Here is a 24,421-nt window from a genome sequence, read left to right on the forward strand (position 1 = left end):
CCCAGAGCTTTCTCTGCATGTTTTGGAATCCCAGTTTTGCTCTTCACTAGCTCAGAGGGTTTTAAATGTAGGCACTGAAGCCAGCAAGAAATGAAAGACTGGCAGCATTGCCATACAAGGAGCAGTTTTGTAACTCTAAGAACAAGTGACACTAGAAAATGGAGAAGAATGGGCCAGGCAGCTACAGAAAAACTCCATATAACCTGTAAAAACTTCCAACAATGTGCTGAGTGGAAAATTAAGTTTCCATTCTTAGACGTTTTACCTTTACATTTCTGGTAAGGCAGCTGTTCTCTGTCTGTCCTCTTGGTACCAGCGAACTATATCTGTAGAAAAAGAGGGTGTCACCTTATCTTATTTTCTTGAGGTTTTTCACTTCATTCACACTGAACCAGAAATGTTCTGCCTGTCACAGAGGCAGTCTGACCCTTCTTGTCCCATACAGAAATTTGGCTGCCTCAGTTGCTTGTGTGGAATTTGTTTCACAGTTGTAACTGGGCTTTTGTTGCATTACCTGATGTTGACTGCTTAGACACAAGTGAAAAATGCTCAGAACCTTCCAGTTTTGGAATGCATGTGTGGAGTATGAGAGCTGCAAATAGGCTGAGCTGCTCCGCTCTCAGTAACACATCGAACTTGCCAAGTCAAGGCAGACCAGCCCTGTAGTTCACATCTTCTGACATATAACAAAACGGTACTGAAAATCAGATGTGATTGGACCTGAAATCGTGATTCTGTAAATTATTCTTGCATGAGTGCCTCGCTGATTTCATGTCTGTGTTTTTAGTACCTTTCTTTTTATAATGCATCCTGCATCACTGTCGCTGTCTGTCCCAGTGCACGTTGTTGATGTCAAACAAGACACTGAAAGCTGCAGCAGTGAATCTGCTTCTAACTAAAACTCCTTTTGTCTTTTTAGCTCAGGTCTATTATAGATGTTTCAACAACTACAAAATGATTAGGTACCATGGTGCCTTTTCCCCTGTGCAGGGTTTTGGTTTAGTTTGTTGTTTTTTAAATTAGGTAAAAAGAGCAGGATTTATTTTATATTAAATTTATCCTTTATTGGCCACAGAGGTCAACTCGTCATTTGGAAGACTACAGTTCTGTGAGGTTTGTTTCTTAGAAACTTTTTGCAGTTGCCATTTTCTCCTGTTACAACCACAAGAAAGTGGAAGGCGGGTACCTTGGAGCTCAATGTGGAGAAGTTGATCTTGGAACAGGAGCCTGTTGATGCTTTGAGAGCCCTTCGTGACAATGAAGACCTGCATGCAGCTGCTTCAAAGCAAGACAGCAAACCCTTCTGTGCTGGGGAGCTCAGTGCCCTTTAAAAGCAGCACGAACCTGCTGGTTTTTGTCAAGAACTAGAATATTTTTTGCTTTTGTGTGTGCCTGTGTCATGTTGGGAGAACATGGTTCTTTGAACGGATTATACGGTTAGCCCTGTTTCCATAAGTGATTTTTGTCTTGCTCAAGGCAGTTGGCAGTTACAGAGTTGACAAATGCCTGAAAGTTGTTTAATAAACATGGGTGCTTGTAACTGCTAATGAATTTCATTTTTGCAATGGAGAAGGACCAAATCAAAGTCACAAAAATACTTGTTTGTGTCATCTGTTGCTTAGGTATGAATTATTTCCTGGTCTAATGCTGTGTTTATTTGGCTTACAGTGGCATGCTCTCTCTCGTGAAGAACAAGCAAAATATTATGAACTAGCTCGTAAAGAAAGGCAGCTACACATGCAGCTTTATCCAGGCTGGTCTGCAAGAGACAACTACGTAAGTCGCTCTCTTGAAGGTTCTTTTCAAAGTAACTTCCTTCTTTTTCTTTTTTGACATGTAACTCGTGGAAAGCTCTGATAAGAAGGGATGGTGGGCAAACATAAGCCTGGTATTTGTTTGCACTTCATACATCTAGAGATTCGGAGATGTTGTTGTTGTTGAGATGCATCTTACGATGGTCACTATTTTTGAGGGGAAAACTTAACACAGAAAGTTCTTCTAAGCAATCTGAAAGCTGAACTTTCCATAATGTCATGTGATTACTTTATATCCAGAAATCTTCTGAGCTAAAAAAAAAGGGGCACCTCCCTTTCAGGAAAGCAAAAGCCAGGGGAATTGCTGCACAGTGAACTTTAGTTGAAAGTAATTCAGGATGGTCCATGTCTGAAATAAAGCCTGGAAGACCTGTATAAATAAACCTTACAATAGATTTTGCTTTTATACAATTCAGAAAAGCTAAAAAATTTAACAAAGTTTTTTTCTAACACTCATTTTTTATAATTAAATATCAAACAAGCACTACTGTCACACTGCATTGGCTCACACTACACAACTACACAGTTGTTCTCCCTATGAGCAGTCAGGGGAGTTGTGTGTTACATAGTTCGAAAGCCACAGTCCTTAGAGACTGACCCCAGCCCAAGATCTTGGATCCTTTCTGTCCCCTATCAACTGGACATTTACTGTGATAGGAAGTGTACACACTGTATCTGGCTTAGTTTCCCATCTGTATTGGGTGGACAATAGCATTTTCTGTTTCAGTGATGTCTTCTGGATGTTGAAGATTTTGAGGCACCTGAATGCAGCATTAACAGGGACTGCAGAAGTACCCAACGTTTCCAATGCAGCACAGTGACTGCTCAGCTTAAACAAAGTTTTTTGTTGTAAGCCTGAGTCTCTAAGGGAGATTTTTGGCATGGAAAGTATTGACACAGAAACTGTGTGATCATCTGTGAAGCAAAAGCCTTGTCTTGCTCACATCCATGCCCAGTTCTGTAAGCACAGATGTTGCTGTAAGCACTGGCAGCCTGTTTCTGTCTGTTTTATAGTCTTTTTTCCTAGCACATGAGCTGTCATGACCTTATGCAGGTGGGGTTTATTTCAAGTAACCAAGACCATGTCAACAGATCTGTTTTGAAATGCACCTGGGAACAAACACAGCCTTGCTGAAACGTCTCTGCAGCAAGGGGACTTCAGTTGTCTTGAAATTACTTGCTGGAAAATCAGAGTACTTCACAGAGGTGCCAGCTCACGCTTTACTTGCCCTCAGCTTTCCCTGTGGTGGTTGGCCTTTAAAGTGCCAGAAAGGTACTTTTTGGTAGCTTACATTTACCTAGGGAACAGTGACTGTCCTGTGATGGTCAGGCATATTGGCTTCATGAACCCAATGTATTTTGCCACAGCACACACCACATGCACATACAGCATGAGCAGTGGGCCTGCTGTTTCTTACACACACTGACAGACATTTTGAGGGTATAAGATGGCACACAAGAATTCTCTCTTTGATGTGCTTCCTACTTATATCCTGTGTAGCAGTGCAGCTCTGACGTGCTCCAGTCCTATATATTACAGCTAGCGTTCCTCCCGCAGCCCTCTCTGCCTCTCCAGAAATGCCAGCACTTGTTGCAGCAGTGGTGAGAAGGCGATCAGAGTTGATCGCAGTTTGTCACTGAATCCTTTTGGGGTCTAAGTCATCATAATTTTCCTTCATTTTTGCCAACTTGCAGTCAAAAATGACACTAGTGATTTAGCAGAGAGATTGTTGCAGTATTTTCAAAGTTAAAAGTGACTTGGGGATGGCTTATGTTGTCAATGTCTGGGTACTTATTAATGTTTTTTATTACTGACATCCAACGTAGTCCCTCCAAGTGTCACAAGCTACTTCTTTTGGGAATGCTGACAATTAGCTTTCAGCTCAGCCTTTTCCTTTTGTCCTTTAAATTCTGATATCGTAGATGGATCTCAAATCAGCTCTCAGGACATTTCAGTATGCAGTTCAGTGAAAAAGCATTGTCCGGGTGCTTACATGATAAAGCACATTGCTTTGAATTTCCCTGAGCTCCACAAATCTGCTTTGTGATTCCTTGTTGTGGTTCTGTCTTTGGGAGCTCATTCACAAGGCATTGCCCAGTCCAGCTGCCAGCCTCAGGAGCTCCTCTGGTGGGGAGGACATGGGGGGACGGCAAGTTACACTCCCACACACTGCCTCTGCAGCTAGGTTTGCCAGAGCTCATCTGCTAGAGCCTCTCCTGCAGCCTGAATGCTTTCTTAAAACATATGTGGATATGACTTTTTTCATTTTTTCTTTCTTTTCTTTTCCATTCTTTGTTTCTCTCTCTTCTTTTTTACTTTTCATTTCTTCTCCTTTTTTCTTTTTTTTCTTTTCTTCTCTTCCTTTTCCTTTTCCTTTTCCTTTTCCTTTTCCTTTTCCTTTTCCTTTTCCTTTTCCTTTTCCTTTTCCTTTTCCTTTTCCTTTTCCTTTTCCTTTTCCTTTTCCTTTTCCTTTTCCTTTCCCTTTCCCTTTCCCTTTCCCTTTTCCTTTTCCTTTTTCCTTTTCTCCTTTTCTCCTTTTGCCTTCCCTTCCCTTCCATTCCCTTCCCTTCTCTTAGTTCTCTTTTCTTTTCTCTTTTCTCTTTTTCTCTTTTTCTCTTTTTCTCTTTTTCTCTTTTCTCTCCTTCTCCATCTCCTTCTCCTTCTTTCCATTTCCCTTTTCCTACCCTAACCCTTTCTCCCCTTCCTTTTCCCCTTTCCTTTCCTCTTCGCCTGCCCTTTCTCCTGCCTTTTTTTTTTCCTCTTTTCCCTTCTCCCTTTTCTCTTCCCTTTCCTTCTCTTTTCCCTCAGTAAAAAGCTGTGACTGAGAAGACTGCAAATACAGAGCAATAAGGAGAAGTCATGTGGAAGAATGTCAGGGTGGCAATTAGGGCGATACAGGATGACTGAGGTTTAAAATTGTGGGTCTGAGCTGATCCTTTGTTCTCTGACAGCCCATGCAACCCAGGCACTCTGGCCTTTTTGATAGCCGGGGGCGTGAGGGAAGGCTGATTCTGTGTGTGGGTTGGCACGATGGCTGTGCTGACACACTGGTGCCAGCGTGGTGGCCAAGACAGACAGCTGCCTGGCGGCCATTCCTGTCCTGCCCTCACTCACGCTGAGGGCTCTCACTGCACACCAGCCTGTTATTTGTGTGGGACAGTCCTCACTGCAGGCATGGCCATACAAGACTTGGCTTTTGTTAAGATACAGGCATTATCAGAACGGTTGTAGTTGGCTGGTTTGCACCCTGGGGGCAAGTTGTGGTTGTCCTAGGTATTTTCAGCACCCTGTCTGCTGTTGCCATGTATTACAGTGTGAGTATCTGCATGTGTGAAGAACTCTTATAAGACTCATAAATTAGCATATCAGCATATGTGTCATCAGTTTATTAAGCATGAGAAGTCTTTTAGATGCTTGCGGCTGCCAGTGTTAGTTGAAGAGGTGCCAGAAATTGTAACTCGGTTTAGATACAAAAATGTGTATTGCTCGTGTGCATATTTCTCCTTAGATACTGGGAGCAAAGCCCTCAATACCACTGAAACAGTGAAAGGTTTAGCTACCCCCAAAACAATTGTGTTTTTTTTCTAACTGCTTTCTCAGTGTCCAGATAGCTTTTCTTTCTATGGTGTGAGGCAAGGAGGGCAAAAATACGATGTTTGTATGTCACGGTGTGGTAACATCACCTGTTTTGCAGGGGAAGAAAAAGAAGAGGAAGAGAGAAAAGTTGCAGGAATCAGCATCAGGTAGGCAATGTCCAGCTCTTACTTAGTACTTACATCACCTGTATTTCAGAAACCAAGGCTCACACTATTTAATTTTTACACGCTGCTCTCTAACGCTTGCTTCTGATCTTCTTTAAAAGATACTTCACTTTGAATGTGAGCTTGTAAAAATGCACACAGAACGTGTTTCCTTTCCTTTACGCCTTTCCTGACTACACAACATCTGTGTCTGAAGTTACTCGTTGCTGCAATTGCTGTCGTGCTTTACTTTACCTTTGCTTTTCTCCCCAGTCAGTGTTGCATCATCCTTAGACTCAACCTCTCAAATGTCGCGTGGGATTACTGGACGCTGAAAAGTTCACACTGACCTTTTTGTAGCTACTTTAGTTTTTATCAACCATATTTTACCTTTCTGTGTACACTAACAGCTGCCTGGTAGGCTGGCTAAAAGCATCAGTGAGGTCTCCTCTTTGCCTTTAAAATACAAGAGAAACTGTTTCCCCCAACAAAAATGGCTGGTATAAGAACCATGAAAAGAAAAACGAAAAAATAAAAACACACACCAAAAAAAAAAAAATGTTATGCTGTAGCAAACAAACTTATTTGGAATGTGCAAAAACTCTGTAACAGAAATTTGTTAAAGGAAAACAATCTTCTACAGGTACAGGCCCCAGAATGACAGCTGCCTACATCTGAAGCATGGTAAGAACATCTCTAAAGCTTTCCTGATAAAACTGATTTGTAAAATGAGCTTTCTTATCAATTTTCTGCAATAATATGGATTTAGCAAAAATGGCAGAAGTATCATATCCCAAAGCTAATGTTACTTCAACTTCTGATGGTTTTTATACCGGCTATCAATAGATTATTATTAGGTGTTCACCATTTCACTTCTTAACCTCAGTATTTCCAAACTGACCGTACCTCACTGACTTGCTGAAGTCTGCCTTTGAAGCACAGGGTTGGGTTTATTAAGCAGTGCAAACCATCCCAGCCAGCAGAATGCTGCAGTTCCCAACACGTGGGCTAGAAGCTGGCTTTGGAGCGCGTTTTCTGTGCTGACACTGGCTGGCTGGGCACACCGTTCTTGTAATTTATTCACCTGTATACTAACAACATACCTGCTAAGAACATGGGACTGTGTTCCAGTTGTATCAGAAATGTCTCCCTTGATTGCACAGCGATATTTTGGCAGAGTGGGGTTCTTTTTGTTGTAGTTCCGGTGTGTGTTTTCTCTCTTTATATCATCTTCGAGGAGGGTGAAGGGAGTCGTTGTTACACATAGGCAGTAACACCGCCAAGCTGGGCTGTGAGAGCACACAGAAAGATTCTCATTTCTCAGTGTTTGTGTTGGAAGGCTGGTTTTTGTCCTCCTGCCAGTGAGATATGTTTTCTAGTAGGAGTGGAGTTCATTTAAAATAATAGCGACTTCCACGCAGTCTAATTAACCCACAGTGCTCTTGGGAGATTCCTGAGAGTTCCAGGAGCCATGCAGAAGTAACACTCTCTACACATCTGTATGCATTAGGAATGAAATGGGTTCTTCCTCTCCACTCCTCTGACTTGTTTGACCACGCGATCCCCTTGGCACCTGGAGCAGTCTGCAAAGTGGCCTCCTGCTGCCTCCCCCTCCGCTCTGACTTCCAGCCAGGGGAAGCCACGCTGGCTTTGCTCTGTGCAGAACGGCACCCAGCAGCCAGGCAGCACAGCTCAGGTCTCTTCTGTGCTTCAGCCTTGAGTTTACCATTGGTACTTCAGATTAGGTGCCCTGGACCATGTTTGTTTTGAGTATTTTTTCCCTTCAGTGTTAATGCAGTACCAATGAACATCACATGTATGATGGGCAATCATTTTAACATTGTGTTTGGGCATTTTTGTGTTGGCATATCTGAGTTAATGCACAGAAACTAATTAGAATACCATTAAGTTTAGCATGACAGGTAAAATCTGGGGAATGTTTGGTTTCTTGGACACATTACAATTAAGGAATGGCTGCTTTGCCTACGCTGAACTACTCTTACTAAAGTCTCTATGCATTTTCTATAGTAGCACATTAGTAGAAATAGAAGATGAGGAATGTTCTGAGTATGTGGGCTTTCTTTTCTTTAACTTCCACCCCCCTTCCTCCCTTCCGTTGAGCTCTGTAGTAGTGTGGAAACTGTTGTGATATCTGTGTGTCCTCACACAATGTACACAATGAAGTGTGGGAATAGCAGGCACCTTCTCCCACTGACTGGGAAGGTGCTGTGGGCTCCATATTTGCATGCATCAGTGGCCTCACAAACATTGGATGCTGAGTGAATGACTGTATGTCTCCACTGAGACATACAGATGTGCTCTAGCTGGAAGGAAAAGCACAGAATGAATTAGGGAACCTGAATCGGCCAGACTTCAAAGTAAACTTCTGAAGGTTAAGACTATTGCCCTTTGCAAGCCTAATCCAAGGAATGTTTTGCCCACAAGCGTAATATTTTACCAGGCCCACAGCAGAGCTGTTGTAGTCTTCACTGGATGGAGATGATAAATTTGGGAATGCCTTCCAGTGAGCACAAAGAGCTCTTGGAGACAGGAAAACATGGGCTTCCTTACTCGTATGGCTGGTGTAAGGAAGAGGGGGAAGGAGGTGGGAGGTCTGGGAAGGAGACAAGCGTTCTGTTATCTGAGAAGAATCAGAAATGAGTAGGTGGCAAGACCAAAGAAAGAATCTCGAGATGCGGCACAAAGGAGATGAGCCAGAGCTGTAATTACGGTGACGTGAGAAGGATGAAATGGTGGGAGGGTTATGTGGTGGGATGTTCAGAGGGAAGTAACGGAAGAGACGTGCAAACAGAAATGATTTAAGAGACTGTGAAAGTTTGGGTTGGTTTTTTTTTTTTTTTTTGGTCCATGAACGCTACAGGACATAAGTGATTTTTAAGATAGACCTCCAATCAGCTTTTTGGCTTGCTTATCATTTGAGCAGTGAAATCAAGATGGTAGCATAAGTTGCTCCTCTTCTCAGAGTTGTACACAACAGCGAGCTCCTTACGGCTTCATTGCCATAGTTAGGATTTAACTGAGCTCCACTGTGCTCTCCAGCCTGCATTTGTAAAAGTGCTTTAATATTAGAGAGTTTTACAAATGCTGTGACCTGGTACTCTAGCCCTTGGTAACTTACCCTGGAATACTCCAAAGCATGTGGCCATTCTTGAAGAGCTGCAGAACTGTCCCCATTTGTCTTTGGTTCACATGGCCCAACACAATACAGTATATAGTGCTCAAAATAACTTGCATTTATTGAAGAAGTATCCCTTCTTACCTCCTTCTAAAGTCAACTGAGGATAGCATAAGACCAACAATGGTAAAAATAAGTTTGGGAGAGGCCAGGAAGAAAGGAAAATGAAGAGAGCTAAGACAATGTAAAAACTGCCTGTTGAGTACCTTTTGGAAAGATGGGGTGCTTTTTGTTTTAAACACAGCTTGTAAATGGGAGCAGTTCTATGTCAGAAGTGATGATTTCTGATTCCCTGCTTTGACCTTTGAGAAGAAAAACTGATACTGTAGCATCTCATGGCTATTTATAAATCATTGAGGAAGTTGAAGGGTGCTAACAAAAATCCCCCTAATAAATAGTTAACTTTTACTGACTTGCAGTGTGGGGTAATTACAAAAAGCAACGTCGTTTGACATGTGGCAGGATGCAATTGGGAAGTCCTCACAAGCTACATTATTTAACATTGTGTTTTGGCATATCTTCAAGGGCTAGTAAGAGCGATAGGGAAGTGTAACAGACATTTGAAAACCTGTGAGAAGTGTATATGTGGCTTGCAGAATGCAATCACAATTAGCACTTAGATTGGCGAAGTTTTCAAAAAGAAGGTAACTTGTCTAATGTTGATTTAGAATCAGAAGCACTTAGAAGGATCAGATTAAGAATGTTTAATTTGAAACAACGAATAACCTGTAATATTTCAAATCTCCTAGATGGAAATTAAAGCCTAAATTCTGTGCAGGAGAAAATTTGGATGGTGTTGTAAGAAGAAGTCTATGGTTGGTTTATCTTTCACTTGCAACTTAGAAGCAAAAGAGTTAGGTTGTGAAAGAGTATAAAGTGGACTGATCTACAGCAAGCATATACTGTGGAAAAGAACCATCTGATGACTGCGGTCATCGTTGACCATGAGCTTCCAGCCACTGGCCTAGATAAGAGATGCAGAGGGAACGTGGTACCTTGTTTTCTGAGGCATATGTTTAATAACATGGCTTGTCCAGTGCTCTTGAAATTCCTCCTAGTTGTTTTTTTCATTTCAAACTACTCCTGTTCCTATACATAGCCCTTTCCTGTTGGGAAACATAACACAGCCTGGAGGGTCTGTGCAGAAGTCAGCGTTTGTGGTGATGGTGGTGCAGGGACTTGTCCTGGTTTGCTTTAAGATACACATGTGATGATCCATGTTTCCCTGTTCCCTATTCTGCCTATAAATAGAATTCTTCAAAATAGGCAAGAGGTCAGGAAAGAAATGCTCCAAATGTGTCACCTTCTGTCACCTGAGAGAAAAGCAAAAAGGGCACCTCAACAGTAGGGCGTTCCCTTGTCCCAAGCAGGATTAACTGTGACTAACTACTGCTGAAAGCAATTAGTTTGCTGCTTTCCCCTTTGGACTGTGTGACTACTACAATATAGCATCTTACAGTAGTTACAGTGACTGGCGCAGACATGGCCTCTTTGATGGCTAATGCTTCACGAAGCTTCTCCCAGCTTCAGAAAAAGTCACAAGAGGCATTTGGGCCACGTTGGCTATAACATATCTGTAACCACTGGAGGAATTTATAAAAAGGAAAACGAGGAGAGTGAAAAACAAAGAGCGTTTGATGGATTTAAATACTTAAATTATCAAAACAGTTACTAACTACAGTTAACTTCAACCTTTTAGAAATTTTCAAAGACAAGGGGTATGGCCCTCACACAGGGCTGTATATATATCCCCTCCTGCAACTCATTTCAATCTAACGCTGATCCATCCAGGGCAAACAGGGAAAAGTCCGTTCTTTCAGGCTCGGTGACATCAAGAAAAACACCCAAAGGAAAGCTGCCTGCTGTTTGCATGGCAGGTACAGAAGGGCACTGACACCTGCTGGGGGAGATGTGGCAGAGCATATGCAGTTTCCCCTTTTCCAGCCTGTGAAACACGGGTGGGGAGGGAGGGTATGAAGGCAGTTTTGGAGGCAGTCAGCAACTACAGGAGAGATAAGAGCAAGCCACCACAGTGGCCAAGCATGAGTTCCCTAAATAAAAAAGAGCAGAACGTTTTCAGACAGTTAACATAGACACCAGATTGACAAAACAAGAGAATATTGCAAGTACTTAAAGAGGTTAGTTTTTGCAACCAAAGCATTTAACAAGGTCAGCTACAGAGTCAGCGTTTCCAGTTTTAAACTGGCAAAGAGCAGAGGTGGGTAACTCAGCAGTGAATGCCCAGAGCCTGTTTGTTTTGTCCGTGTGAGCTGCAGATGCTGCTGTGAAGTCAGAGATTCTTGGAGTTTGAAGTCAGTCACATTTACAAGAAGTTAAACAGCAGTATCATTTCTCTTCTAAGGTGTTAGCAGTAGGAGGCTTGGGCTAGAAAGAAGGAATGGTATTGTTCTAACAGCCTTCCTGTGGGACAGGGTGGGGACAGGGAGTAGACTGCTGAGGCACCATTCTTCTCGGGCTGAAAACTGTGTAAATTGGTAGATTCAGTGAACTTAGCACTGGCCCAAGGATTCTGAGGTCATGAGAAAACTGTGGAAGCAAAATATTTCATAAAGAAAGCTGTAAGATTTTGATCCAAATGAGCATTCTAATACTCATCTCTGTACTGTATTTTCCCTTTGTGGGGTACTTACGTGAAATAATTGAAAATGAGTGATTGATGTGTTGTTACAACACTGTCAAAAGCCTTTGCCACTTGAGACTCTTTTTAGGTGTAATCTATCCTCTAACTCAACAGAATTGTATTCACATACAGTTTTGTCAAAGCTCATCTAGCAAGCTAGCAGTGTTATGTTTCTGTCAGCCTGACTTTCAGAATGTGATTGAATTGAGGAGATCTCTTGCTATATATGAGTGCAAAAACACCCATCCCAAAGACAAAAAACAAGAACAAACCTAAACCAAAGACTTGCTGATTTTGACACCATAAAAGTCACTGCTAGTAGAGCCAATCTTCAGTAGCATCAGTTCCTTAATCCTCCACTTTAAGACTTCTAATGCAAGTTATCTTTAAAATCTCTGATCCCTTACCCACTTGGTAAGACTGTACCATGTATAAAAGTTGAAAGTGTGCAAATTAGAAAGCTGTGCAGGGCTGGAAGCTCACAGCGGGACCAGCTGAAGCACTGCTGTCTGTCCAGATAAACATGAAACCACCAGCCAGTTAGACAAAATACATTTTAGTCCAGCCTTTCAGGACAGCAGCTTCCTGCCATAGTTTCCAGCATTTCTAGATGTTGGAAGCATGTGTGCAAGGGTGTCATTGGTACTGGTGTGTGGGCAGGGTTAGGTACAGATGAGCGAAATAGGAACCATCTCTCTGGGTGTTCCTGTTGCATGCATTGTTGATGCGTGGTTGGTGGGTTAAGGGAACTAAGGAGGCTCAGCTGAGCAGTGAGACATAACTTTTGAGGTTGCTTCCTCCTTGCAAATGTCAGATGCGGATTTCATCGTGAACGTTTAGTTGCATCAGAATTAAACTCTGGACTTTTGGGAGCTCTCTCTCCTTCACCCCTGAGATACCTGAAATTGCATGAGGTAAAATGCTATTTCCAAAATAACTGTATATAATTAATTAGCTTTAAGGTGCGTGCATTTGCTTGTTATTAGGTGAGACTGAGTTTTGCTGACTAGTTGTTTTCTCCCCGTATGCATGCCTTTTGAGATGCACGGCAGGAGGCTTGTGTCTTTTCGGACCACTAGAGATTTTTTGCTGAGAAGACGTAATTGCATCAAAGGGAACTTGATGTGTTCGAGTTCTGCGGTGGTCTCTGTGCACAGCTGTCTTACCCTGGCAGTGCTGCCCTATGGGGGTGTGACTGTAGAAGTCAGTAACACTCAAGAAGATGTTCTGCTTACATCTCTTGCCTTTGGTTGTATAAAAGAGACTATTTAAATGATTCTACCCATACATTTGCAGATTTAAATATTGAGACTATCTTTCCTGTACAGTATAAAGTGTAATCTATGTTTAATGGCAGCAGAAAAGGTGATCTACAAAGGAAACCCTAAATACATTATTTTAAAAAAAAATTCTCACTTACAGATTACAACTGCAGTAACAATTTCAGCACCCCTAGAACAGATGGATCTCTCTTCCCAGCTCTCAGTCTATAAAATAAACAAGGTGTGGAGGTTTTTTCTAAAAACAAACAAACCAAAACAAAACAGAAACCACTGGCACCAAGTCCTGACTAAATGTCTTTCCCTTTTCTTGGCACTTTAACATTTATGATTTTATCATTATTTTAGAGAAAAATTAGATGTGAGTTCATTCAATTTCTTCAGAGAGCAGAGGGGCTTTGTCTTAATCTTCTGAGTATTATAAAGATACAGAAGGGCACAAGCCTATTTTTTCCTCCCTTGCAGGTCACTTTTAGTATATCTACAGATCATTTTTTGTATATCTTCTTTAAGAAGCTGCTGGAGATTGCTGTCTAGAGGTAATCTGTTTTTTATTACACAGAACCTGCCCCCCAACAGGAAAAACATGTCAGGAGCCTTCTAGAATGAGATTGTAGCTCAGTGATAGAGCTTCTAGTTTCACACTGCCTACACAGGGGGCCTTTGATAAGAGCCACACCTGCTTTGGCATTGCTGAGTTCAGCTGAACAAAGCGGGAGCTGCAGAACACCTGGGTGTCCCTGGTGCCATACCAGCCTGCTCGGAAGAGCTCTCAGACCCACTGAAGGGGGATCTGTTACAGCTCTGCCCTTAGCTACTTCAGTGCATCTGAAACACAAGTGGGCATTTTGTAGCTGGACTCCTGCTCACAGTTACCAGCAATGGGCTGAAGCTACAATAGCAAGAATCCTTGCCCCCAGTAACAACTGAACAGAAAACGTTACCAATGACATAGCCTCAACATCTTTTGCAGTTTTGAAGTACAATCTTTTCTAATTTCTTCCGCAACAAAGGCAGCTTAAAAAAATGCCTGTGGTGCTTGCTGGCACCCAGCTCTCGCGGAGGGCTTTTTCCTCTCTCCAGTAGGTCTCCAGCCATGTGCTACAATAGCCTGCAGGACCCTGAAGCAAATCGGATTACTAAAACAACTGGGGTTTTGCTGGGAGGTGTTTTTTTGTTTAGAAACAACAAAGGTTGTGGAGTGTTTGTTTTTGTTTGCCCAGAACATTTCAAGGCTCTGGTTTAGGCTAACCTCACAAACCATGGCCCAGCTGGGCAGGAAGAGGAGCAGACGGCAGCGCCTGAACCTCTGTACGGCTCTGCTGTGAGGAACGTACAAAGGGGCTTCACAAACAGAGGGAACCTTTCAGATAAATCATGGCCTCGTTTTGCGTACTCAAGTTTCGGGAGTACAGGATCCATGCTGGCAGCAAGTCGAACATGTTCGTTTGGGACTTCAAAAGAAAATGAGTTTCCGTTGTCGGATCCCTGAGCTTGCCACGTTGTTTGAAGTACTGCATTAAAACCCAGGTTTGGAGACTGCCTTTTTTTTTTTTTTTTTTTTTTAGTACATGTTACTGCTGTCGTCTTGCATCTTTTTACAACTGCATGAGAACAAACTGTGCTGAAGGAAGGTGAAGGAAAAAAATGCTGGTTGAAAACTTCTATTTTCTCTTGCCTTCTGTGAAGGGCCAGATATCTCTTTCACTCAGCGCTTTCCTCCGGCCAGGCCCAGAAGCTCAGCTCTCTTTCATAACATCTGTTGATTAGCATCACTTGGATGAATCTGCATAATCCCCTCTCCCTTGTTCCACCAAATGGAGATGAGTGAAAAACCATGGGAGAAGCAAGGGGAACTCGAGGCCCTTGCAGACCCAGCCTTCAATCCACATCATTCCCAAGCGTAGGGAGGAATTCTGATCCCCCTCCGGTGCTTCTGCCCTCAGCTGTTGAGCCCAGGCTTGTTAGGACACTTTATTTTTATGGCAGTGGTTCCCAAAATGCAGCTGTATCATTTCAGTAGCAAGGCTTCTCTTGTTACACTGAATTTTTGTTGAATATTATTTCTGTTTCTTACTCGAGAAGGCCGTTTTTTTCTTTCCTCCTGCAGTCAGATGTACAGTGCAAATGGCACAGACAGTGCCTCCTATTGTGGCTCAGGCTCAAGGCTTCACATATGTAAAATGTGACTTGCAGCACTTTCTTTGAAGCCTAACCGCAGCCAGGGAGCTGTAATTGCAGTCTTTGATTGCGCCGACTTCGCTTGTGGATTGGGCTTTGCTAGGGCATGCCTTGCTTGGCCAGACTTCAGCTACAGCCCCCCAGTGAAGCCTTAGATGTGGGAAGTCTTTAGTCTCCTCAGCTCATGCCTGTGGTTTCTTGAAAAGAATCCTGATTTGACCTGTTTTCTATCTGTAAGGCAACACCGTCCTCATTCCCATTTTTTAGGTATTATTTAGTTTATCAGCAGTGGAAGCAATTTCCAGCGTGTAGCTGTAATGAGCAGCTGGGAAAAGGCTGGGTTCTAGATGCTGTTTTCAGGATAGCCAGTGTGTAATTTTCTGTATTGCAGCATTTGCTTACAAATAATCTCTGTGCCTGACCCCTCGCAGATTAGAGTACTATCTGCAACCTCCCCACTGGAAAGGAGGCTGCTTAGGCGTAGGGAGAGGTTGTGGAAAAGAGGCAGCAGCTGCTGATGCGGCGCTTGGATGAGAGAGAAGCGCCGGCCACTGGTGGAGAAAGCCGAGGGCCAGAGCAAGGCCGCAGCCGTTATTTTAACCTCCTGACTTCAAAGACAGCTTGCTGGTAAGGGAAGGGGGGAGGAGGCAGGGAACCATCTCAACAGAAGAGCATTTCATTTCCTTCAGTGAAGTAGACATTCCTGGCTGCTAATGGGGAGTAGCTCTGAATCACAGCGCTTGTATCAGACTGCTGTGAACTACTGGCCTGGCGCCTCAAGGCCATTCCTCAACAGGAAGCTGAATGTTTTCATGTAAGACTGAGAGGAAAACCTTCCCAGGAAGAGCAACCTGGACCAAACCTTTGAAAATCTGGGATGAAAAGGCACAAAATAAATATAAAGCTGCAGGGTGCTCTCCCCAGTGTTCCTCTGCTGTTTGCTTGGCCCCTCTTTCGTGCTCCTTGGAAAGGTAGAGCCCTTCGTAGCTCTTTGATCCACATGTGTTACGGAGCACTCTGCTACTTCTTCTAGTTATTTATTTATTTAATAATAATAATTAAAAAAAAAAGAAGCAGGAAGCTCAGAAGGCTTTTTTTAGTTGGGACTTGTGCTGGTTTTATGAGGAAATAGGAACTGAATTAGTCAGTGCAGACCACCTCCGTTGAAACTGCTGGTTTTCCAGTGGACTTTCAGCTGTGCTGTTTCAAGAGGCCACAGCAGCTTTAAATGTCCTTTTGTGGCCTACCGACAGCAGGTGAAAGTCATTCACTACATACCAAGGGATGGTGGCATTTGGGGGAAGAGCATCCTCCTTCAAATTAAGGCTGTGCAGTACAGCTTCATCTGAAGCTCATGCTTGTTCCTTCTGTCTTTGTAGCTAAATGCATTGTCCTCCAGCTTTCCCCTTCCCTCAAACAGTGGTCACCTAGGTGGCTCCCACCAAGCAGACAACTTGTTTAGTAAGATTTTGGGTTCTCATCTAGTGCTCACTGACCTCAGAAGGTCCAAAATGAGTTTTGGGGATTTTCTACCCTGGAGCCATTATAACTACTCATTCAGTAGCAGTACTCAAACCAGTATGGGAAAAAGTGTTACAATGGCCTACGCTCAAGCCACACGGCATGGGGGCAAGGGGTGGGACACAGTTACAAATGGCCCTTGTTTACGTAGTACTGCTGTAATATTCGCTGATTATTTCTGCTTGTGGCTCCTATGTGCTCGGTCATTCTATTACAATTAGTATGACAGGGTACACACAGTTGGCAAATTCTGGTAACAGAAATTTGAGTTGTGGCTTAAAAAGCCAATTTCTTCATCAACCTGTTCTGTCTTGCCTTGCATGATTCAAGGTGTCAGCAGTGCATCTTCTCTAAGCAGTTTGTGCATCTCACCTTCTCCACTGAATTGCATTTCTGTTCTAATTTCGGTCATTCCTTAAAGCTGTTCCTTGACCTGCTTGTTTGGCAGTAGGCAGTACCTGGAGGCCTAGAGGCTCACGTAGTCTTTTGAGATACTGCTAATCCCAAAACCATGGGATTCCATCTGTGGAAAATGCCTGACTCACCAGGCAGTCCCTGGGTCAGAAGGGCAGGGTGATGGCTGAGTCAGCAGTTGCATAAGTCAGCTGATGTAACCCAGAGACCTAATGCTGAAGAACAGTACCTCTCTACAGGGGAGGATCAATAGCTACGGGCTTGCGCCATTGGCCTTTTCACATGGTGTAAGAGCGAGGCCCAAAATCATAGTGAACCGTGCTGCTGGGTGAGAGGCCTGATGGCTGCCTGCAGCTGGAAGATGTACCCTGCATTGCCAGAGAGCAGAATGAGTCCTCCTCAGCATAGGGTCACTGTTCAGAAAGTCTCTCCCACAGCATTCCTTGGCCCAGCTGCTTACAGAAGACAGTGTTGCTTCATTTCTACAGAGCAGAGCTTGAGGCTCTGAACTAGAGATTTAATTGACCTTAACAGCTGTGGTAAGTGCTAAAGCCTGAGGATGTCTGATTTTGTAGCAGGTATCTGTGTCAAATGTTGTAGATAGATAAACTAAATCCACTACAGAAAGGAATTACTTATGTAATATGCTGAACGTCTAAACAGCTGTAAAAAATGCTTTCTAGTTGTTGAGGACACCTACTTACAATCCAAAGTACTTTCCTGCATGAAACAAAACCATGAATAATCTTGCAAACTTCAAGCAACTGCAAATAGCAATGCTCTGCACTTAAGTGGGACACTGCAAATGTATGTCATACTCTGCACCATAACAGTCACCCATCACTGTATATTTCCCACAGGACAGCTTCTTTGAAGAGCTTTTTTTTAAAAAAAAAAAAATATTCATATAGTATTTATCTCTGTTTCTCTCTCTCTTCCTCCTTTCTCTGTAGGTGGGAAAAGAAATGCTTTCTCAACTTGCAAAGCAAAGGCGGCGACACCAGGACCCCTGCTGGAGATGGAAGCTTGTTAAACCCTAGGTGTGTCCTTCATCCACACAGACCACCCCCAAGGAGTCTGTCTAGGATGTCATTCACCCTGATGTCACTGCTAAAGACACTGAATCATAAAGACAATCACTGCCAAAATCCTTCACTATCACGAGGTCCAGCCCTGATATAAATAGAGCAAATAAGCTCCTGGGTCAGCAGAGCAGCTTTTGTCTTCACTCCACCTCTGCCTTGCACTCTTAAGCCCTCGTCTCATCTGTGTCCATGTTGAGTCAGCAAACAAAGTAGCGTGGCTGTCTCTGCCTGCTTCAGCCAACAGAGTAACTTAGAGCACCGCTGCCCCATACAGCACATCGAGGAATGGAATTTGCCTGGACCAGGACGACACACTCAAAACTTCTTTTTATTTAATGGTGCCACAGGATCAATTTTGGTTTTAGCTTTTTTAAGAAACTTGAATGCTTTCATATTTTAACTTTTAGTTTGTAATTTCCTTGGTGTATATTTTACTAGGTATGAGCTTTTAAACAACTGTCAAAAATCTGAACTACTTTTTAAATAAAGGGGTTTATTTTCCTTTTTTTTTTTTTTTTTTTTTTTTCCTGCCAGAGGAAAAGCCTGTATGGAAAAAAGGTGGCTTTTTTGTTAAACTACTTGTAACAAATAGTGGCCTCTCAGTCTATATAATACAGTGTCATATAGAACTAAATAAATGTAACAACAGTCAGCTGGTCAGTAGCAATGTCAGTCTTGCATCACCTCCTCTGTAAAAATAAGCAATACATCCAGCAAATCTGACTGCAGTGAGTTCTCCTTCTCACCCATCACCCTTCTCCTTGTAAAAAGCCCAGCACTTGAATTATTACTTCAATTGTTCTGTATTTGTATCTGTTTTTGTTAGCCTGTTAGTGGGATTTTATGCCAGTTGTTGAAATGAGCATTGATGTACCCATTTTTTAAAATAGTAAGGCACAGCCTCGGCCAAAAATACTGTCAATCTGTTGGGTTTTTTTTTGTCATTCCAGTTTGAGTTAATGTGCTGAGCATTTTGGGTTTTTGTTTTTTTTGTTTTGTTTTGGTTTGGTTTTTTGTTTTTTTAATAAAAGCTTTGTAATAAAACAAAAGTCAAGTGTCTGGCTTAAGAAAGAAACGAGTCACACCTGGAAGAGATGAATCCCTAGAAAGTAGATGCAAGTCCACAAAGGTGCAGTCACTTCTAAGACTGCAGGCTTTTGGCTCAGTGTCTCCTTGTAGAAAATGCACTGTTTGGATTTGTCTGTATAGAACTTTTCTTCCTGAAGAGAGGAAGAGGAAGGAATTGGTAGAGCCAGTGCTACCTTCACAGCTAGAATTGGCCCAACGAGAAATACCAGCCTCCCCCTATCCCAGTTTTCCTACTAAAAAATCTCAGTGAATGCATAAGTGGTTTTAAGCTGATTGTGGATTCCCTTCTTTCTGGATGCCATCTATGTCCATGTAAGGAGTAGGAGCCTATACTTGAATGTCTTATAGCTGCTTAAGTCTTCCAGGGAGCCATGAGGGAGAGGAGCACAGTGCCACAGCATGGCCTGCTACTGCTAATGGCAATCATGAGAGACACCCCTGCATCAATAAGCAGCCATCTGCACTCTTAGAGCACACTGAGGTTTTACTGGCTCAGACCAGACACCACCAGTGACTTGTCTCATACCTCTTCCCTTTGGTTCAGGGACTGGCATTTCACAGCTCTGAGAACAAGACAGGGCTGCCAGACTTCTACTAAAGGACTTCAAGTGAGGAAAAAAACCACTGCAGCCTCAGGTAAACTATTCCAATGATTGGTGAGCACCACTGCAAAAGCAACACTAAGAACTGTAAGGTAAATAAGCATGCCTGCTATCTTGAATCTTGTTTGGTGTGGGACTGGCCCAAGTCAAGCTTGAGCTACAAGAAATCACATAGGTGTGTTACTCCCTGAGGAAGCTTTGTCATTAGATTGTCTATAACTGAATCTGAAACTACATTGTGTAAGAAGAAAAAATGTCATGCTTGAGAATATTATACAACAGCTTCCTTATAAACCAGCACACACCTCACAGACTCAATTGTACCAGCGTGGCCAGCATGTTAGTGTCTGTGATACTTATTTCTAGTAACTAGTGATTACTTTAAAGGACTGAAAGTGCTCTCAAGTGGCAGGAGAAAAGACTGGGAGAACAGCAGCTGCATACTGCAGTTTCACAAGAGACAGCTCTATTTGCATTCTTGTTCATCCCAGCTCTTGCTGGAAACCTGGTTGGATGTCAGTCTGGGGTTTGTTTGTTCGCTTTTTGAGTTTTCCTTGTTTGTTTAAGGAGAAAAATAAGCAAGTACTTTAGTGCTGGAATTGTTCTAAATCAGGAATAAGTGCAGCGAGTTCTGTAAATTGCATGTTTCAAAGATAACAGTTCTCTTTAAAACACCACTACTTTATTTAGTTATTGGAACAACTTCATTTTTGGGGGGCTACTTAAAAAGCCACTTACTCATTTTGCAATAAAATAAAATAAGATGTTCCCAACAGAAATGTTAGCTGCAAGTAGCAAGCTGTCCCAAATACACTACATAGTCAACAGTCGCCTGCCTTGAGGTTGAAAGGTCCTTCAGCTCTGTCAGTGAAGGAGAAAAGAATTCAGGAGCTAAAAATAACATCTCTGCTGTTAACATAGGATGAGTGAGCACCATGTGTTGGACTCATTCACAGATCAAAGACCTTTCACATAATAGCAACTGTGGAAAAGGTGAACTAATACGCAAAGCACCCGAAACAAGCTAAGCACGCTGTCCTGGAATACCCTCCGTGACTTCGGTCAGTGGCCAGCTGACCTGAGCCCTCCCTGTGCTGCACCAGCTTGCCCATGGAGACACTCAAGTTAGTAAAAATGGCCCCATGATGATGGTGCTACATGGGCAGTTACACTAGGTTTAAATCCTTGTCACACTGGGGTGTGACTCAAAACCAACTTCTGAATTCCTATCATGCATTTTAGGTAGAATTTCACATTTAACAAATTCACTGTTGGGTGCCTAAGGAAGATGAATACTTCCCATTTCCCACAGAAAAGGTCTTTAAGGATGTAAATGCTCCTATCTAATGGCTGACTATCCTGATGCTTTGGCATACATGGTGCAAACCCACCCAATCCCCCCATACTCTGTCCCATGCACTGAACATCCAGCAGCACCAAAGGCAGTTCCACACAGGTATTCCCATTCATAAGGACAGAAGATACTCCGGTAGCTGGGGAACACACATCCTCTCCTGTCACTGAACAAAACAGAAGGGCAAAGACAAAACCAGGCAGTTGAGCCAGAACTGATAATGGCTAACCAGGCCAACACCACGGGATGATCTGGCTCCTCAGGCTTCTAGATCACCTGGACAAGAGCCATTTCCTTTCTGTTATATAAAAGAACAATGTCCCCAGGCTAACTTTGGTTCCTTATACAGCAAGAGATGGAGATTCACCAATTAGACTTACAGGAACTTTCCAGCTCTAGAGGAATTGTCTGCTATTGTATTTTGTAGGATTAACAAATAGAAAAGGCAGTAAGTTAGCTGCACAAGTCACACCTTGGTGGGCAGCTGAATTTGCAGCTGGAGCTTAAGGATCCGATCATTTCTCAATGCTGCATGACAACAGAATCCAGAGCATCAATCATCCGCACTCCTCTGAAACCACCACAACGCATAAGGCTTTGAAGCAACCATTCTGTTTTCTGGTGGCCTCCCACTCTGATCTTTAGAGCAGCTAATTACACTAGATCAAGGCAGGCAGAAAATGAGGGATGCTGCAGAGACTAAGAAAAGGCCAGCAGCCCCTCAGTAACGTTACTAAAGTTTTTTTTTCCTGTGCTCACAAGTGGGCCAGCGGGTCAGACAGCCTCCCCTCTTGTGTAACTACTGAGCATGAAGTAGGAACATGATGGAGGAAGAAACTGCTCCACAAACAAACTGCCAGAAGCCTGTCAGCTATGAACACATCCCTCCTAGTGAGCGACTAAACAACTGGGCTAACAAGGCAGATGCCAGCCACAAGAAGAGCAGCTCTGATAGGAAAATGGCCTGCTCTATACAGACATTCTGAGATGAAGCCAGAAGTGCCTGAACACATTTTTCTACATGACAGGCTGGGAAGAGAAACTCTGGATTAAGGTATAAATTTACCCCCTTGCTCTCCTCATAGATACAAAAATCTTTAGAAAGTACGTACAGCCCCAGGAAAAGAGATGTATCTGCCACCAGTATTAGAAATGAACCTTTTAAGCACCGGATTCCAGCCAGGTCAAAGCAAGGGCTAAAATTCTGCTCTCCATCCTTCCAGGTAAATACTCATACCTTGGCTCCATGAGCTTTAGATGCCATCTTCTCTCCGGTTGGCATTCTCCTAGGACAACCATAACTTCAGTGAGTCGTAGAAGCAGGATCTGCTTGGGAGAGATAACAGCCACTGCTTACCTGCTCTGGGACACTAAGGTTATCTCCCTGTGAGTGATGTGCTATGAAACACATGATGATAAACTCATGGATCCCACCTCCTAGAAACCCAACACATACAAATGAGCAACAGGTTTGCTCATTCCTCTCAACATGAACCAACAGAACTAGGAGTAAAGTTTCCATCTATCACATGCCAGAAGAGGGACTCACCGAGAGCTGGTCTGTCCTCCTTGCTGTGCTGACAAAAGCAACCAAAATCACTAGCAGGATAAGAAAAAAATAATTACTCCACAACTCGATGGTGGTCAAGATATAAGAGAGGCAACTCTTCGGACTAGCTTCCCACATACACATAAACTGACTAAAAAGTCCTGCAGGATATTCACTAGCCTGACATAGTACCATCTCTGCATCTTCTACTGAGAGAAACAAGCCAGAGAAACAAGGACTGAGATCCTGGCAGAGCAACATGTGACATATGAGTTATTTCTTCTAATAACTTGTCTATGAAAGTGAGGTGCTAGATAAAAAAACGGGAGACACCAGAACACAGCTGGAGCTACACCACTTGGCCTTAGACCAAGTTTTTAAGTCTGAGATGGACAAGATTCTTAAAATCTAGTTGTTTCTTTTGCTACCTTGATGTAAGTTTCCTCATTCTCTCCTCCTGCAACATGTTTTACCCTATCGTGAGTGAAATGATCAACAACAACTTCTTCTCTTCCCCCTCAATCCTAAATTACATAGGCAGCAATTTTACTTGCAGACAAACCATGCATGAGGAATCACAGAATGGCCGCTGCTTTTTTCAGGCCTGTAAAAACCAGCTAGCTCAAACTCTACGTAGCCATGTAGTGCCTTGTCCTGATAGAATTCATAGTTGGAACGTCTTAATCAAAAGTCCCTCAACAACTTTAACAATCAGTGTTTGTAGTTAGTCTGAAAGCACAGATTTTGTGAGAAACATTTTGACACATGGTTTAAAAACTTCCATTTCTGTGAGACCAGTGCATTAGAATGACTCAGAACTAGTACAGCTCACATCACTCAGTTAACCACTAAGCAGTCTCACGCTGCCTATGCTAATATTCTATATATTTTTTTCAAGTATGAATTTACTGAAATTACTTACTGAAACAAAATGGCGAATAGATTTCTCAATATCCAAGCATCTGTTTTTCCTCTGGTCCACTCCATTTCACTCCTGCTCAAGGGTTTCTGTCCTCCTATTTCTCTCTCACCTTTTGCTGACACCCTTGCTCCTGCCCTGCCTTCATGGGCAGCTGGAACTTCTCTGCTGAGAGAACAGCACTGTTAAGCGCTCTCTCACATCAGGAAACAGTCTGTCTTTTCCAATGACCTGATGTTGTGTTTGCTATGAGCATAAAAAGATAAACTTCAAATCTAGCACAGGTCTAACACATACTCTGTATCTTCATCCAGCCCAGATTGGAAATAAATACTATTTGAAGACAGAATGGGCAAAAATACCACTTTCTTCTCCAGTCATTTTAAGAAAAGGATTCCCTAAATGCATTCTAGGGATGCTAATTCCTTAGCTTACAGATTTGTTCAGAGGATGATACTACAGCAATAGATAGCTATGTAAACCGCGGATAGAAAAAAATACAGAACATTTTAAGTGAGGTGCATACAACTGTGCTACAGAATTAGTTATAACTGTTACTGCACAATTAAATAAGCATGGACTGTATTCATCATCCCACACAAAGAATTCTTCAAATGACCTCACTCCAATGCTGCTTTGCTAGCTTTGCCATTTTTATTTAGGAGGTACCTCAGTTCCAGAGGCAATGGTAACAACTCCTGGAATAGTAAGAGAAGAGAGCGATATTATGGCCATGGATTTAAGGGTTTCACTTGAACTGCCTTCTGTTGTAGCATTACTCTCCCAAGAACCCAGGGAAGTGTGAAGAGTCAAAGTTCAAATTTTGTCTCTCTCTTTACCATCAGCAGACCTGGCAGGTTCTCCAGAACTTCTCTCCAGAAAACAGAGAAAATGGCTCCTCTTCCCTGCCAAAAACTTACATGAAATATTAGTCATAAGCCAGGCAGTTCCATGGGCAAGCAAGCCTTAGCACTGACCACTATACTTCTAGCAGGACAACACCCTGTATGGGCTCTGCATTCATTTAGAATGACA

At 42.8% G+C, this 24,421-nt stretch overlaps 1 protein-coding gene across 4 annotated transcripts in view; it reads left to right on the top strand.

Annotated features, from left to right (window-relative positions):
• LEF1 (lymphoid enhancer binding factor 1) overlaps nucleotides 1-18,875 on the top strand; it is a 54,191-nt gene extending 35,316 nt beyond the window's left edge. For 2 of the 4 annotated variants that reach the window (XM_048942238.1, XM_048942240.1), the window contains 4 exons: nucleotides 1,669-1,776; nucleotides 5,510-5,558; nucleotides 6,199-6,239; nucleotides 17,742-18,875. In XM_048942238.1, coding sequence (XP_048798195.1) covers nucleotides 1,669-1,776; nucleotides 5,510-5,558; nucleotides 6,199-6,233 — 192 coding nt within the window. In that variant the 3' untranslated portion in view covers nucleotides 6,234-6,239; nucleotides 17,742-18,875. The remainder of the gene's footprint in view (nucleotides 1-1,668; nucleotides 1,777-5,509; nucleotides 5,559-6,198; nucleotides 6,240-17,741) is intronic. The other 2 variants (XM_048942237.1, XM_048942239.1) reach the window with 2 other exon arrangements.
• The last annotated feature ends 5,546 nt before the right edge of the window (nucleotides 18,876-24,421 follow it).

The sequence above is a fragment of the Lagopus muta genome, chromosome 4 (assembly GCF_023343835.1).
Source record: "Lagopus muta isolate bLagMut1 chromosome 4, bLagMut1 primary, whole genome shotgun sequence".
Taxonomy (NCBI): Eukaryota; Metazoa; Chordata; class Aves; order Galliformes; family Phasianidae; genus Lagopus; species Lagopus muta.